At 38.7% G+C, this 17,122-nt stretch overlaps 1 protein-coding gene across 6 annotated transcripts in view; it reads left to right on the top strand.

The window, feature by feature from the left end:
- The window catches only part of cald1a (caldesmon 1a), a 66,414-nt gene extending 50,074 nt beyond the window's left edge, over positions 1-16,340 (top strand). For 5 of the 6 annotated variants that reach the window (XM_041977486.1, XM_041977490.1, XM_041977489.1 and 2 more), the window contains 10 exons: positions 521-633; positions 1,952-2,219; positions 3,153-3,290; positions 8,976-9,019; positions 9,235-9,310; positions 9,782-9,922; positions 10,081-10,176; positions 11,324-11,392; positions 12,930-12,966; positions 14,788-16,340. In XM_041977486.1, the coding sequence (XP_041833420.1) occupies positions 521-633; positions 1,952-2,219; positions 3,153-3,290; positions 8,976-9,019; positions 9,235-9,310; positions 9,782-9,922; positions 10,081-10,176; positions 11,324-11,392; positions 12,930-12,966; positions 14,788-14,801 (996 nt within the window). In that variant the 3' untranslated portion in view covers positions 14,802-16,340. Of the gene's footprint in view, positions 1-520; positions 634-1,951; positions 2,220-3,152; positions 3,291-8,975; positions 9,020-9,234; positions 9,311-9,781; positions 9,923-10,080; positions 10,177-11,323; positions 11,393-11,719; positions 11,772-12,929; positions 12,967-14,787 lie in introns of all 6 variants that reach the window. The other variant, XR_006009268.1, reaches the window with a different exon arrangement.
- Positions 16,341-17,122: the final 782 nt, after the last annotated feature.

Raw genomic sequence — 17,122 nt, 5'->3', positions numbered from 1 at the left:
TTAATTAATGAAAATATTGCTTTTCATCTGCTGTGCTACATTGTGTTAGGAGTCTAAACAAACATCTGAATACTGTTATAACCGATCAAGGGAGCACTTCACACTTTTTTATGTGTGTGTGTCTCTTCTCACTCAAATTGATGATCCCAGTTAAATAGAATGTAAATTTTATGGTCAGTATTTTGGTCAGTCTTTGAAGAAAGTGCATGTTTCTTCACCATTTAGCGGGATGTTTTTTACTTAAGTGTAACATTACATGGTTTACAACATCTGGTCTGCAAAACGTTACTGGCTTTTTGCATGATAATCCAGCAACAACTGTTTTTGGAAGAATGGCCTGTACTGTAAGAAGTGAAAGACTGGAGAGCAGTGGGTTTTGAGTGGATGCAGTGAGATGTGAAATTATTCAATAGCATTTTTTTCTCTTATTGTGTTGTCACATGATCCACCCCCGCCTTCTTCTAGACGCGTTACCCCTCTTCTAAATGCCACCGTGTTTGTTTTTTGTTTATGGCTGCAGGTGAATGAGAGGAGCAGGGCCAGGGAGGACAGAGGGAATCAAAGGAAGCACAACGGAGGGCTGCCCGAGGAGGCAGTTCCCATACAGCATAGGAAACCTGAGAGGACCCTCAGGTGCTCACAAATGACACACACAGTCTCTGTTTGGCCTTAAAGGTGCAGTGTGTAATAAAAATAAAGGTCAATTACACAAACTTTTATTACATCATTAAAAACTGTGTTTCCTTTGGCATATTATCACTTCCCTAAAATAACTGCTATGTTTTCATTCTCTTTAAATGAGCCATTTATATCTACACTCCATGGGTCCGCATGCATGGCAGCTACCATATTTGTGCTGCTGTTTTTACTATGGTGTCTCTGAATGAACAAACACCTCTGTAACGTGAGAACCCTCAGAGTTTCAAAGTTCTTGTTTTGATTTGTACTAGAGCACCATTTGGGATAAATAATACCTTAAAAGGCACATTACATAACACTTAACAGTACACATGTACAGAATTCTGAAGTAGTTACATGTAATGCAGTCATCTATGTACCTGAGGCCGCTGGATCCACTTGCAGATGAAAACATGTTGGAAGAATTTTGCCCACTGACAGCCACTGTCCATTCACAACTGTGAAGTCATTTCTATGCCCATTTTTACAACTAGATGTCTGAGAGTCTTACCTTTAAAGAGGATGTTTCTGAAAGAACCTCACTTATCAAATTCACATGCTGAACTGCTGCCAGTTAAGAAAATGTATCCAAAAATCCTTTAATGTGGTTAGTCTGTAAAAAGATGCTCAAATATAAGTTTTGTTTCATTTAATGAAATTTCATACCAATATCCCTTCTTCAAGCATTTCCCCACCTCCCCGATTCTCTCTATGGAAGAGCCCTAGTGCCAAAATGATCATCTTTTTGTTGTAAAGCTATAGTCTAAGGTTGTAGTAGGTTAATATTCTTGGATCAAAAGTCAGCTGTAAAGAGCATGCTGCCTAACAACTAAAGATCACTGTTGCTTTGCGGGCAGATAAGGTGTATGAGATAAAAACTATGTACTGGATCTTTTTTTTTTTTTTGAAAATTATAACAAATAAATCTAGTAATGAAGGCTGACGTTTACTGTTTGTCACTGAGGGTTGTGGTAAAGCTTGGAAATGTTACCTGAGGCTTCTGCGATACAAATAAAAAGCAATCCTGAGTATGATTTTTCAAGCACACATTATTTTTGGACAATAGGTTTGACTGAAACTCATGCCTGATCTTAAAACACCAGCAGGTCACTTGAGATGAGCTGTAACGTTATCTGTGCAAAGGTGATTGCTGGTATTTGTCCTTGTTTTTTCCTGCGAGAGAAATTTCTCAAGTGTGTGTTTAAATATTCAGTCCGGATCAAATGTCAGGCGTTAACCCTGCATGTGTGGTTTTTTTTTGTGTCTGCTCCAGCCGCAGCAGCATGCGTTCCCCCGAGGTGTCCGCAGGTGACGAGCAGGACGACAACGCCCGTCTGGAGGCAGAGCGCAAGCTGGAGGAGCTGAAGCGTCGCCGCGACGACGCGGAGAGCGAGGAGTTCGAGCGGATGAGGCAGAAGCAGCAGGAGGCCGAAGCGGAGCTGGAGGAGCTGAAGAGGAAGAGGGAGGAGAGGAGGAAGGTGCTGGAGGAGGAGGAGAGACAGAGGAAGCAGGAAGAGGCGGAGAGGAAAGCCAGAGAGGAGGTAATTTCACAACAAGTGTCCTTCCCCATCTTTTTTTTTTCAGCTCATACAGTTTGCACCAGTATGCATCACTCTAAGTCATGCATCACTCACACTGGCACTGCTGTGACATTATCTCACCATTTGTCATCGTTATCATGACTCAGCCTATTTGGGTCCCCATGTGTAACCCACATGTCATTTCTTCCTCCTTCTCTGGCAAAACATCACCTTTATGCATTTCAAACAGGACAGCCTCCTCCTTCCTTCCTTTGTGTTCCTATTCTTACCTGAACAAGAGGTGTTGTTCATTTTCCTTTCAGCCACTGGTCGTGAAGGCCTTCTTTCCCACTCTTACCCTGACTGGTCTTCATTGTTGATCTTGGCTCGGAATGTGGCGGCTTGTCTCTCGCTATCAGCCCCTGTTCTTCTCCTCTTGTGTGATGTTAATGAGGCCTTTTGGTTTGTAATTAAAAGATGGCCCAGAGATACAGAGAGACTAATTAACCAAGACAAGGAAGCTGGAGAGGGCTGATATACTGCCAAGCACCACCCTTTGTCTGGGTGCGCTACAAATGGTTCATAAATGAATAATTTTTTTAGCTGTTGATTGTGTGGCGTTACAAAATGGCCTTTTTTTTTTTCTTTTTTTTTTTCAAGGCAGACGACAAGAATAAAGTAAATCAGTTAGATAGGGGCATATATATGTTGTAAGTGTTTTAATCTGTCTTCCCCTAGAAAATACAGTTTTTTAAGAATAAAGAAGTGAAAAACCAATTAAAAGGAATTAGCTTCTTATATATCAGGACTACGTGGAAGACTAGTGAGCAGTTAGCAGGTGCAGCAGTGTCTTACATAACCTACAAACACAAATCGACAAACTACTTCCCTGTCAACATCAAAGAAGTTGAAAACTAAAAGATTCATCAATCCTGCCTTGACTTTCTTCGTCAGGAGGAAAAGAGGAAGATGAAGGAGGAGATTGAAAGAAGGAGAGCAGAGGCTGCTGAGAAGAGACAGAAAGTGGAAGACACTGTGGACGGGGAGGACAAACCCTTCAAGTGTGTTAGCCCTCGAGGCTCCTCTCTGAAGGTAAGATCACCTTTTCAACCTCTCACCTCTGTCCAACTCAGTTTTTATTCCTGTCAAGCTTTTCAGTCTGGTAGGGCAAAGGTTCTTAAGGTCTGAGACAGGAAGTGTCCACTCACATAAAGTCTGGTTGGAAAAATAAGACATTCTCTCTATCTTTTTGCTTAGTTTTGCTAAATGCTTGTAGGATTGTAAGGATGTTTGATCCCATACACATGGTAATTTTATGCTCCCTTGCATACGTAAATAGCAACATCTATTTCAAACGTTTTTCACGTTGCCGTCCTCATACTTCCACGCCTCTTTTAAGTTGCCATCGTTGTTAAATCAGTTTCTTCACTAGTGGGCAGTGATGAGTTCAGAGTTGCATCGCTATAAAGTTGTTTCCAATTGCCCAACATGGCCCAAACGCTTGCATATAGTCTTTATTCAAAAGCTTGCGTAACTTCTACAGTTGCGCTCGTCTTCGTTCTTCTTCTGCCTTTTTTCCCTTCCTGTTCCACTTCTTCTTCTCTGCTTTGTTTCTTTAACTGGTCACATGTCAGCTTTTCTGCTCAGCACTGCAATTTCCGTTGGTATTGCTCCGTTTTCTGCATCAAGGAACGGATAGCTGAGCTCCATGAAAATGGACCAAATTACGTGCGTAACCGACGGGGGGGATGGACAAAATCCGTCCATTTTGTCCATCTGTCTGCGTATCCGTCTTCTACATCAAGCATTAATGGGCCTTTAGAGAGGTAGCTAAAACAGCCATATTTTGCCACACTAACTCAAACTCTTCATTTATGCCACCAACAATTAGGATATTCTTTAGATAACTAAAGCTTTTACATTGGCCAAAAAAAATCCACTAACATCAGCTTATTGAGTTTTTTAATTGGCATTTAGCCCCACCTTGAATGATTAGCTGCGGGTTTTCATCGACTCCAGCTCAGGTTGGCGTTAACAGGAACAAAACAAACTCATTTTGAACTGGACTGCCACAGTCAGGACGAGAGTGGACACATTTTGCTTTTTCTTTACAGGAAAGTCTCACATGGAGCTTCTCAAACTGACAGCAGCAACTTTCAGACAAAAAGAGACGAGATTGTTCCATTTTTCTCCATCTGCAAGACAGTTTGTTGCTCACTCAGTCCGTCTGTGCGGGGCTGATGTCACAATGTATAGAAGGTGCACAATGTAGCCTAACTATCTCTGAAAGGCGTTTTTATTGGAGATGATTGTCCAACACTGTTAAATGTGTTGTGTCATCCCTTCACATTGTTGTAGTTAAAAGCTTTACCCTGGGAGCTGGTGATAGATTATGGACTGGTTTTGTATACATTTAAACCCTCAGAGAACAGAGAATAAAGTCACTACAAGTGGACATCGGAATGGATTGAATAGCTTCTTTTAGCAAGTGTACAAGTAAAGAAAGTTTAAAGATGCTACTTGTGGTGTAAAACATGCACAATTTAGCATTTCCTCGCCCCCATTTACTGACTCATTCACTGTAGTGGCTTGCAATTTTGTATAACTTGTTATAAACATGACTGGCTAGTAACGTACTGCAACCCCAGTTCTAAAAAGAAAATAAGGTGCTGTGTAAATTGTAAATCAAAACAGAATACAATGATGTTCAAATTGTATACCCAGTAGAAGATAAACAACGTATTAGATGCTGAAATTGAGATATTTTCCCATTTCATGGAAATATTAGATCATTTTGAATTTGATGGCAGCAAGACATCTCAAAAAGAACAATAGTATCCCTGTAAAACTGGCTCATCTTGAAATGCTGCAAAGCTTGAGTTAAGCATTAAAAATATTTGGAGAGATTAAGTGCCAGACGACCCACATCTTCACCTCTCACTTCTTTTAGCTCTCTCCATGAAGTGTTGTCAGACGGAGATGAAGGAGCTCTCATAAAAGGAGAAAGGCTTGATGAACTGAGAGAGTGACGTGAAAAAGAATATCTGTAACTTCTTTGACTTCATTTTAAAATTCTGCTGACATGTTTTTTTGACACACAAAGTAAGAAAGATCAACCCACCGCATCCTCCTTCAATGCTTATCCAGAGATAAATGTTTGTCACAGTGAAGGAAGGTTTAATCAACTCAAATGTGAATAAATGTTTCCAGTGCTGCCAAAAGGCAACTCCCACACACTGCAAATCGAGGGGGATTTTCAGCCACTGGAGAAAATCTAATTAGTGACAGTTAGCTGTAATATTCATTTGGCCTATCCCAGTGAAACTCCAGGCTGAAGGTTTGGATCTGATATGAAATTATTATGAATTAAGTTTGCCTGTTGTCAGATTTGTAAATAATGTTGATCAAATGTAATTCTCCACCCACTCCGCTCGCCTCAAAGACACAGCTTTACTTTGTCATCATGTTCACTGTAGGTACTGTTGTGCATGTGTCTGTTTTTGTACGTGTGTCTGTAGCATGCTATTTATCACAAAATTGTATCCGAGCTGTTGCGTTCAAGTTTGAGTTTTATGTGAGTTTGGTGTGTTTTAAAGCTGCATTTGGCTGTAGTGTTGAGTCTGATGTGTCTCCTTTGTAAGATATTTAAAACAACGGATGACCTGCAGCCAACTTTGAAAGTATGTATGTTTGACGAGGAGTTGAACCCTGTTTTCTAATTACCATATCATTCATGTAAATCACTGAGCTAAATCATGGCAAAACATTTCGTACAGATGGTGAAAGCAGTTTAGTTGCAACCAATAGAGAAAATCCCTGTTTTTCTCTATATACACTGCCATTTACTGTTGTTATCACACAGGGCTTTTGAATCTACTACATTTTAAAAATCAGGTTTACATCTCTCTGTGATAAGTTGATGGTAACATGAGAAGTTATGAATGCATCATTTTTATTTTAGGCTAAATGTGTTAACTAACATTTGTTCATTTAAATGTCCTCCAGCCAAAAAGCAACTTTACTTTGTCCCAAGTTTGACTTTACTTAGAGAAAGTAATTCAAGTATTTCGCCCTGTTTAAGCTCAAATTTTAGTTCCACTAGCTCTGAGAGATGTAAATATGGGAACGTTCTAAGAGACTCTGCTGCATGCCACAAACAATTTAGCTAACGAGCTAGCAAATTGTGTTGACATTCAAACTAACTTAATAGCTGTTTTTGAAACCCAGTGCTTCATAATAAGCATACTAGGTAGTTTGCAGGATGCAGTACATGCTGATGTGAAATTGAATCACATAAGTGGTTCATTTCGTAGCCAATTTCTGGTTTTGCATACTGCATACTATAATTTGGGAAAATCAGTACATATTAGAAGTAATGTTTTGTCCAAGTCCTATCATTATCATTATTATTATTACTATTATTATTATGCATTAATGCAGAGATCACCAACAATGGACCTCACTACTGCTTTCCCTGCTGCAACACACCTGACTCAAATTAATGGGTCATTAAGTGCAGAACTTGACAACAAGCTGTTGAAAACCATTTAATTTGAATCAGGTGTGTTGCAACAGTGGAACATCTAAAACACCCAGGACAGTGGCCCAATAGGTCCAAAGTTGGCGATCTCTGCACTAGTGTGTCAGTATACTACTACTACTACTACTACTGCTACTACTAATAATAATAATAATACATAAATAATTATTTATACAGAAAATATTAATATTAAACATTGAAAACTTTAATTTAAAAACTCACTATTTTTGAGATCCAATACTTAAAGTCCAATAAATATAGCTGACATTACTAAATTAGTAACAGCTTTAACCTATTTTTTTAATAAACAAACCCAGTACAACCATGTTAAAATCGAAACAACTCACTGTGATCAGTAAATGTCTCATTCTTCTTTTGAAATCATTCAGTGAATGCTAAACCAAAAGAGTTATCATTATTTTAGTACAAAGATTACAACCTGATGTTTACTCTTGTGTTGCGCTAAGCACATTGCTAACATAGATGCTAACATTAAGCTTAGATTTTACAGTGACTAACTTTTCCTGGTGTGTTTTAAGGTTCTGGATTTTAATGCCACAGGCGTTGCAGTTTGCTGCTTTTTTATTTGCGACTTTTAGGAAGTTTTATCATCCAAAAGTTGCAACAAAAAAGAGTTAAAACTGCACAGTTTGACAATGTGACAAATTATGAATTAATGATTAATAAGTATTCTTAATAATATTCATTAATAACCACAAGTTCTTAATGGAAATTTTAAAAAACATATTCAACTAAAATTGACTAAGAAACAACTTGATAGGTAAGCTAGCTGCGTGACACTAGCCCAGCAGCTCATAGGCTTTTGCCTACATGTTTTACAAATGTGGCTAAAACACGTAGCAGGACAGCTTCCTCACTAATTTCTCACCATTATGAGAAAGCTAGCATTCCATAAAGACATGGATTTCCTTACTTAGAACATTGTGGGCAATATTACGTAAAACTATCAAAGCTAAATCACTTGATGCTTGCTAACAGTAAAAATATACTCCTGCTGTGTTAGAATAGCATGATAGAACCAGAAAAAGTAAAGGATATAGACTGAAGCACTGAAATGCTAAGCACTGGGTGCTGTTGCATATTTTCAGTGTCAGTAAAAAAGAAAAATCACCTTTGTGCGGTCACTGTAGCACCACATAAAATTGCACAAGTTCAAATGGATCTGATAATAGGACATTGAACAATTTCCTGCTCAATTTATGTACTGAGTGAATTTCATGCCCCAGTGACACCTGCCAAAAGCTTATTTCAGTGTTCAAAACATGCATTCAGCCGAGAATGTACACTTTTTTCTTGATTTCCTATTGCCGTACCATGTTTATTACTTGACAGCTACCATTATATGATTCCTGTTACATTAAAACATAGAATAATGTCTTGCGCTACCAGGAGTAAGCTTCCAGTGGAACATGCAGTCCCAAGAGCACGCCTTCATGTTATCAGCAGTAAAGCAGAATAACCCTGCTCCATATTGTAGATAAAGCATAGCGTTCTCTGGCAGAGACAGACAGCAGGCAGAAATGAAGGACAGGCCACAGGGATATGCAGGAAAGCGATTAGGGTTAACAGGATTACTGTAACTGTGTTCAAATGGCTACAGCTCTTTAAAATGCGTCTGAGAATGGGGAATTTCCTGCCAGGGAGTATTTTGGGAACTCCCACATTCGGTAGCAGCTGAGCGAACTGTCCCTTTTCACAGAGACAGAGGGAAGAGAGCTTTTTTCCCTGCTTTTTCTTTAGTCCATTTGTGTGTGTGTGGTTGTGTGTGTGTGTGTGTGTCTGAGGAATGCATGCGCTGCCCCCTCTTTTAGCCTTCATGTCATATATCATAAACAATCCTCTGAGATTCCCACAGACTAACGGCAGGAATTGGAAAAAGCTTGCTGTGTATTTCTTGTGTTTGTGTGTACATGCGTATCCATGTTTGCAAAGCATTTTTTGCACACAGAGGGAACATTCAGTTGCATTGTGTGTCAGTGGTCAGAAAAATCCAACTTGTTGACCATATAAAAGAACACAGGACAAAAAAAAGACATCAAACATTAAATGAATTGTTAGCAACAAAGCTAACTACATAACTGCTTATAAAGTCATGAATCATAATCACTTGGTGTCTACATACTGCTCCACAAGCTGAGAGAAATGGTCTCATGCTAACAAAGCAGTAATAGATGAAGAAACTCAGTGTGAGAGTTTATGACTTTCTTTCTTTTCAGATTGGAGAGCGAGCAGAATTTCTGAATAAGTCGACCCAGAAAAGGTAAAGATATAACCAATGGCATCATCATTTTGATCATTTTGTCTTCCACTATTTAAGCCATGTCGCGTTACGCTGAAGAGGAAGAATATTATCCAGAAATGCAGTTGTAGTTCCCTCTTAAGTGTCTGCAGTCTGTGCCACAAATTCTAAATATGTATATGTGTAATGTAATCATTTCCCTTACAGTGTGCTAATCACTTGCTTCTGCCCAACAGCCCAGCAAAAGCGTCTCATTCTCCTGTGGTGTCCAAGATAGACAACAGGCTGGAGCAGTACACCTCAGCTGCTCAGGTTAGCATGACACCACCTCTAAAATGTTGAATCATACCAATATCCATATTAGTGTTTTTGCTTCTTTTGGCACAAAACTAATTGGCATGTTTGTTATGACATGGCTAAAGCTTCTAGTGACACATCCATCACCATCACTATTGAATCCTTAAAGGTAATTTGCAGAACATGTCATTTATATTTTTCTTATTAGGTTTCTTTTTTGCTTCAAGTTTGTTAGTTCTTATGTGCTAAATCTCTTACAAAGTTGAGTCCACTCCAAGTGTTATTTTCCCCCCAAAGTCTGCACTGCTTCTGAACCGCCTTGCCTGTAGTCCAGGTTTTTCTTTTGCGTAATGACATCACCATGAAACACATTTTTGCAGACTTCAAACCCTGAATGAGAGCCTTCTTTACACGCCAGATGATCATCTTTATTCTGCCTGATCAGAAAAGCCATCCAGTTGAATTTCACCCTTTTTGTCTCTGCAGAGAGAGAACAAGGAGTCTCGATCCCCTCGCTCTGGAGCGGTGGATCTTCCCGTGGTTACCGACAGCATACGAAACATCAAGAGCATGTGGGAGAAAGGCAATGTATTCACCTCGCCTGGAAGTGGCGGGAGCACATTCAAGGTAAAAATAATAATAATAATAATAATGAAATAAAATAAAAATGGAGAATGTTAGACCAAACTTAAGTGACTGATGCAGAAGAAGAAGGTAAAAGTAAAACTTAATTTACTGATAATGACGACCAGGCTTCACTAACCTTTTAACCCCTTTAAAAACAGGAAGCAGCTGTGATGAAAACAGGCGTGGCAGGCCGCATCAATGAGTGGCTGAATAAAACCCCAGAGAGCAGCAAGACACCAGGAGGAAGGCCAGCGGTAAGTGACCACCATACCAACCCCTGTTGTTTGCTTCCAGGATATACAACATATTTAAATCTAAGACTCTTCACGTTTACTTTAATCTTCAGAAAGCATATTTTCTTGATCATCTACCCTCCATGACTGATTTAAACTTGCATTAATCCTCAATTTTTTTGCCAGAGATTGATTAGTTTTCATAAAGCATGACTTTAGTTTTAGGTTCACATCACTCATTTGCGATGGGATGACTAGAGTGATGTCATATGCATCCATGCAAAGATCAGCTTTTAACAACATTTGAGTCAGCATCCAGTGACGAATGCTGGGTAGTTTGGTCACAACATACCACCACACCCACATAGTTTTGTATTGTTGAGCTCTGTGGATGTTTATTGTTAGGTTTTAGTTGTTAGGTTGTGCATGAAAGCAGTCATCCTGCAGTATGTGAGCTACAGTTAGTCTGCACTGCTCTTCTGTGTATCATTCTGACTCTTACATTAGCCCTGCTGCAAGATTATATAATGCAATTATTACTGGACATGCTTTATGATCATTTCAAAAAATGCAGTGAAGCGGGTCATGTAGACATATAATCCGTCTGGCGCCACCTGGTGGCTTTATAAAAAATTATGCCATTTCTGAACTTACTGCAGTCTTGCTTTTACTGACCACTTGCATGTGGATATTGTAGAATAATTGGTAACATTTTATGATCCAGTGTCCCTCAAGCATTTAATCTTAAACCTTTTGGTAATCAGAGACTGTTATCTCCTTTTCATGTCTTCTTTTAACCCAAATATTTATGCTAAAAACCCTCCACTTGTGCTTGAATAAGTAACACAAAGCAGAGGTAGAACAAATAATCTCAAACTTACCAGAAAAAAGTTACCTTTCCATAAATTTTACTTTACATTGTGATGAAGTGTCTTGAAAGCTGATTGCATGCCACTCTTTTACGCAGTGAAAGTGCTGTTTTCCCATTTCCTGTAGACAAATACTATTTTAGCTTGATATTATCTGTCAGTCCTCCAGCTGTCTTTTCTCCATTGTTATTCTTTCCCTCTACGTTTCAAGGACTCTGCCGTTGTCACAGTGTAACTCAAATAACACCACTAATAAAACGCTAAGTCCTCGTCTTTTTCTCCTTCCTTCACTCTGTCAGGACCTGAAGCCCGTTGATGTCACCAACAAGAGGAATCTATGGGAAAACAAAGGCACCACTCCAACAAAGGTAGCTTTTATTGATCTCAGCCCATTCACTATCTGCTAACATGAAGGAAGCTTTGCAGGGTGATTAGAGTACCAGTCTTAACCTTTGTGAAAAAGCCATGTGAGCGTTACACACCGTGGAGTACATCCAGATGAAGTTTTAACTGCACCAAAGTGGTTTGTGGTCTTGAAAAGCTTTCCATGGTTTTCCTTGGTTTGCAGTTGATGTCAGTCACGAGTACGTTTTTGCTAAAGAGATGGAGAAGAAATGTAACAGTCTCATGTTATTTTAACCCTGCCATGGCAGCGATGGGAGTAACAATCACTTGTGTTTGTTTTTGTTTTAAAGAACTCTCATAGCTAGTTGACCTCACCATTCAATCTGGAATAAGCCTGGAGAGGTAAAAGAGAAATGAATCTATGCTTCCTCAAATCGCTTATTGTCGAATGACCTCACACTTTGCTGTCACGCTGCTGACTTTTTTTTACTCTCCGTCGTTGGCACAGCTGCACCCTGTTCTGCTTTGGTTGGACACTGATGCTAAATACAGGGGTAATGACAATCACCATCCAAGAGCTTCAGTCTGAAATTATTTATTCATCATTTGAAAGAGGGTTTGACTTATGAACAACAAACATTAGTTGCTTTCATAGAAAACACACAGAGCTAATTTGTTTAAAAGATTTGCCAATTCTTTTAAGTGCTGTAAGAGAAAACAGCAGAAAGTCAAGCTACCATAAGGAAGCAGTTTCCTTCATTAACATTCACAACTTGTTAAAGCAGATATATACAAAATCCAGATTACAGACTGAGTTGTAAAAATTTTTTACAGTGTGTCTGATGTCCAGCTACAGGCTTTTCACGCTTTTCACAAATGGCTGTATCACATCACAGCTCTTTACTTCTGACGACCACAAATCACTGCTCTCAATCCAACTTCACTTAACTTTTTATCATCTTAATGGAGAAACTGTTTACAGCAGGTTTTTTTTGTTGTTGTTTGTTTTGTTTTTTTTGTTTGTTTTTTGGCAAGGAAGACGCCTTGCTGGCTTGTTCAGCGACAGTTTGACACCTCACAGCTTAAAACAAGTGTACTTAAACCTGACTTAAATAAATTGTCTCATCTTAATGTTTTTTTAAAAACAAAAATTGGGGTTTTCTGAGCTACTAATAGAAGAGAGAGTGACAAGGATATCATACCACCCACTTATTTTCCTAAGATTTTCCTTCCTTCATTACTTCTTATCCTGGTAGCAGTGTGTTCCTGCTGCCAACAGCTGCAGGGCTGTGGTCTGCCAATGAGTTTTTGGCTTGGAGGGTACAAGTCGGTGGTCTACACTGACGTAAAGAAAAGGCCCTGAATGGGGAAAGTAGAACTTAGTGAACTTGTCATTAGCTAACCGTGCTATGCTGTGATGTCAGGGAAGGCAGAACAAGCAGGCAGACGGCTATTGTGGGGGATTTTAAAAGGGTGACGAACCTTTGTATATGGCTGTGTGTTTTGCTAACTTTCCGCATCATTGCTGCCATTCCACCTTTCTGTTTTCATGTCTTCCAGGTGGCAGGCAGAGGGGAGGCCAAGTCAGTCGCCAACGGTGAGTTTTTATGACGCAACACAAGTGTTGGCTTGAAATTGCAAAGCTTGTGAAATGACTTGGCTCTTCATGTTTGTAGGTATGCATTGTGCAGCTTTTCTTTTGCACAATGTAATTCCTTAAATGTTCCAACATTGGCTACAATACATTTTTACTGGATCGGAAAACCAAAGATGGGAAATGTAAATCAAACATAGGTGCCATTTTGCTAAAATTAAAACCATTGAAATGGGTTGTAAAAGCATTGACATTTGTATGAGGAGGACCCAAATTCAGACTACAGGCAGAAGGCAGGTTGAAAAAGAACATTATAAATTTGTTTTTGCAGTGATTGGGAATCCAGAAAACTAAAGATGAACACAAACCTGGGTGAGGCAGGAACTAAACTAAATTTGGCATGCAGTTCCACAACAGCAAACAACAATGATTATCTGGCACCAAACAAAAGAAAGCTGGTAGTATAAATACAGAGTTCTCTCGGTATATATGCTACCATGTTTCCTGTTTTGTTTTGTTTTGTTTTTTTCATTTGTGGAGATTAACACAAAGCCGGTGAGTTTCAATCAGTCATGGAGGCCAGCTGTGAAACAAAGACAGGAAGCTAAACTAAAACACAAATCCAAAAATAAGAAATATAGCAAAACCCATATACCATGACACAGATTTAATTTAAGAAAATATTGGTAGCTGTCTTAATATTAAACAGAAACTATCACATTTTGTACAGGGATGAGTTTCTTTCAGCAACTACATTAGAAGAGCATACTAAAATTTAAGATCATAGCCACATCCATTCAAGTGTCTTCACCCTTCAGTAAAAGTAGCTCCTGCACATGATGGCGTCCCACCAGCAACCCTATCCAGTTTTTCTTTTGACAGATATCCTTGCATGTAGACAGAGGTTGGAGGCGTGACCTTCTTTGTACACGTGTTATCTTGTCACCAGAGCTTTGATTTATTCAGCACCATGTGTTTCAGAGCCAGTAACGGGCCCAAACACAGCTCACCCCGCAGTCTTTTCCACCACAGTTTGGCCTTTCGTTTAGCTCCACAGCATCGTAGGATGCCACTAATACATTGCTTGCTATTTTAAAATTAGATCTGCTCCCCTTTTGTTCCCCTTGTAGCAGTAGGAATGAGAGATTTGGCCTTGAGGGATTCCGTACATGTCAACGTAATGTGCTGCTTGTTCAGTGCACGGGATCACACCCACACACATATGCACGCACATGTTTCACCTCTATAAACATACTCGACAGCCATCGCGACGCCACTCAAACCTTTCAGCTTTTCACTCATGTACAAGACCACTTTTGTTACTCAGACCTGATGAGTGGTAGAAGCAGAGCTCTTGCCAGGCTGGTTTGTCACATTAATAGCTGGCATGTTGGAGATTAGGGCACCATCTAAGTCTGATTTAGAGGATGACAAAGGATTTGTGCAGATTTTAGATTTCTCACTTTGAGTTGGCTGCAGGATCTTATAGACATTCGACAGCATGCTAGATCACACGCAAGTTAACAGCCCCCGCTCTTCAATTCCAGTCCTCAAGGGCCACTGTCCTGTTTTAGATGCTTCCCTGCCCCAGCAATTTATTTATTTTCAGTTCATTTTATAATATTTTGTGGCCTCATACGTGTTGATTTATTAAATATTGAATAAGACAAAGAGTCTATGCTTTCAACTGCAGGCTGACCACAGTAAACTGCATGACTTCACTGTGGTGTTTGTTGTTTAGTTTGACCTCTGTGTCAGGAGATCAGAACCATTAATCCACACCTGTCTGTCACACTGATAAACTTGTTTTGTTTCTCTCATCAGGCATGGGACACTAATGTCTTGAAGAACTGAAGCTGGGGACCACAACAATCCAAGACTTTTACCAAAAAAAAAACAAACAAATATTGATCATACAACGAACCCCAAGACCACAGCGTTGACAGGAGAGACCCTGTCCTCGCACTGTACTTAACAGCATCAGCATATTTTTGTGAAGTTGCCAAGTGTAGTGCCTTTGCACAAGGATTTTTGCTTTGTTAAAAAAAAAAAATGCTGTGAAATTTGGACTTTTTTAATTACTAATCACTTAAGACACAAACGCTCAAATTTGGATTTTGTTCTTCATGCTGCGACAGAGTGGATGAGTTTAAAGTTTCCACATTCCAAACAGATGGGTGAAATCCGTTCTCTCCCTCTTACAGGTTATTTTCCATCTCTTTTTATTTATATTTAAAGCAAAAGCTTCACACATTGCTATTTGTTATCAACGTTCACCTGTTCAGGATAGAAATATAAGCACTTCTAGAATTTAGCTGATTTCACTTTAATTATGTCTTAATAATAGTGCAGCGATGGTCTGAGTAATATTAAGTTAGCACCTGTGATGTTTTGAATATGACCTATCATAATGTATTATATATTACGTCTGTATACTCATAATAAAAGGTCATTTTTCCTTTTTTTTAGTATCCAAAACTATTCACCAACAGACAGTTCATTTTGAAGGTGACAGGAGGGCTGAATATTCAGAGGGCCATTACAACTTTTATTATCTTTTTTGTCATTTTTATTTAAGTTTTAATGTTTTTTATCTTTTTCTAGCTGTTATTTGGAGCTTCAGACATTCCTCTCTAAATGCACAAGGTGCCTTTGCTGCTTAAAGCTGTAGGTTTTATAATGTAAAGAATACGTGCAAACCATTCTGCCTTCACAGTATCTTTTTTATTGCGTCTATGCACACTCTTATACTCAGCAATACTTCTCAAATTGAGGGCATGCAACGTAAAATCAGGGTGCCTATGCATATAGCAGGATAGCGGTGGAAGGATATTTACCACTATATAAAACCTCTCGCCTTATGATTGCAATGACAACATTTACCACATATGAGCAACATAAAAAGCCTCTCAGCAGCAGAATTTTGAGACTTGTGATTTTTTTATGTTTATTTTTTATGACATGTTTTTAAGTAGCTCATAGTGTTTGTGCACCACAAGTTTTGATAAAAAAGATGAACGGTTTGTCAGGGCATTAAATTGATTTTTGTTACTGCTCAAAAGTCTGACAATCACATTCCATGGCTCCTCAAAAGAGCAGGGGAGTTTGACCAAAATATTGTTGAGAGTGAATTAATGTGACATTTATGTTTCTTTTTTTAAATACAGTGGTTTTGTTAAGCTGTATTTTTTTTACAACCTTGTGTCCATTTAATGTTTTTTTCTTCATTTCCACGTTTAACCAGGCATTTGTTTGTGTAGCATTAAGCCTATGCAAAGCACATTATCCGTACCCTCTTTACCAATGTCATACAACTTTCCAAGTGTCACATTGTATCCTTGACTCAACAACAGCAATAAAGACATTGAGGTATTCCACACTGTCAAGTTTTCTTTCAAAACTCCGCAAGTCATCTTCTGCATACAAATATGTTCAACAAAAAAATCAGGTTGATCTTGTATTAGATATCTTTAGGACTTTTCTGATACATGCACATTAATCTAGAGAATGTACAGTACCAGTCAAAAGTTGGGATATATTTTCCCATTAGATTAAATTTTGCAACTCTTTCCAGTCTGAATTCTCCAACATGCCTCCTAGATGTAATACACAAGCCACACATGCAAACGACAGGTTAAAATGCTAGTATATTCTTGGCCTAGTAAACCAGCTTACACAAGTGAGATTCAGATCCTTTATTGTCATTGTAAACTACAGTAAAATTTACGATCTTAAATTTCATTGTTAAAAAGTTTATAAATTTCACAGTTAAAAAAGCAGAGCTCTTAAATGCTACAAAATATATATATATATAATATGAGGTTCAAATATGCATCAATACTGCGGGTCTCGCAGATCTGTCATTGAGCATTGTCGTAAACAAGTAAATGCTAGTAAAGTTAGCTAGCTAACAGTAATTTTTAACTTCTAAGTATTTTGCTAGACACTGTGAGAACGGATATGTTCAAATTTTTTAACATTTACAAGTCACAGATGCAACCCAAGAGTTATTTTTCTACATGCCTTGTAAAAACACAAAAGAAATATGTTTTTTAAATTGCTATACAGCTAGCTGAATCTGTTAGCCTGCCAGGTGTGTATTATAATGGTTTATCGACAAGTTTCTACCTGTAACTGTGGAAGAAACTAAAAAGCCTTT

The sequence above is a fragment of the Melanotaenia boesemani genome, chromosome 23, assembly GCF_017639745.1.
Source record: "Melanotaenia boesemani isolate fMelBoe1 chromosome 23, fMelBoe1.pri, whole genome shotgun sequence".
Lineage (NCBI taxonomy): Eukaryota > Metazoa > Chordata > Actinopteri > Atheriniformes > Melanotaeniidae > Melanotaenia > Melanotaenia boesemani.
Note: the sequence above shows the minus strand (reverse complement) of the source record. Positions and strands in the feature narration are given on the sequence as shown.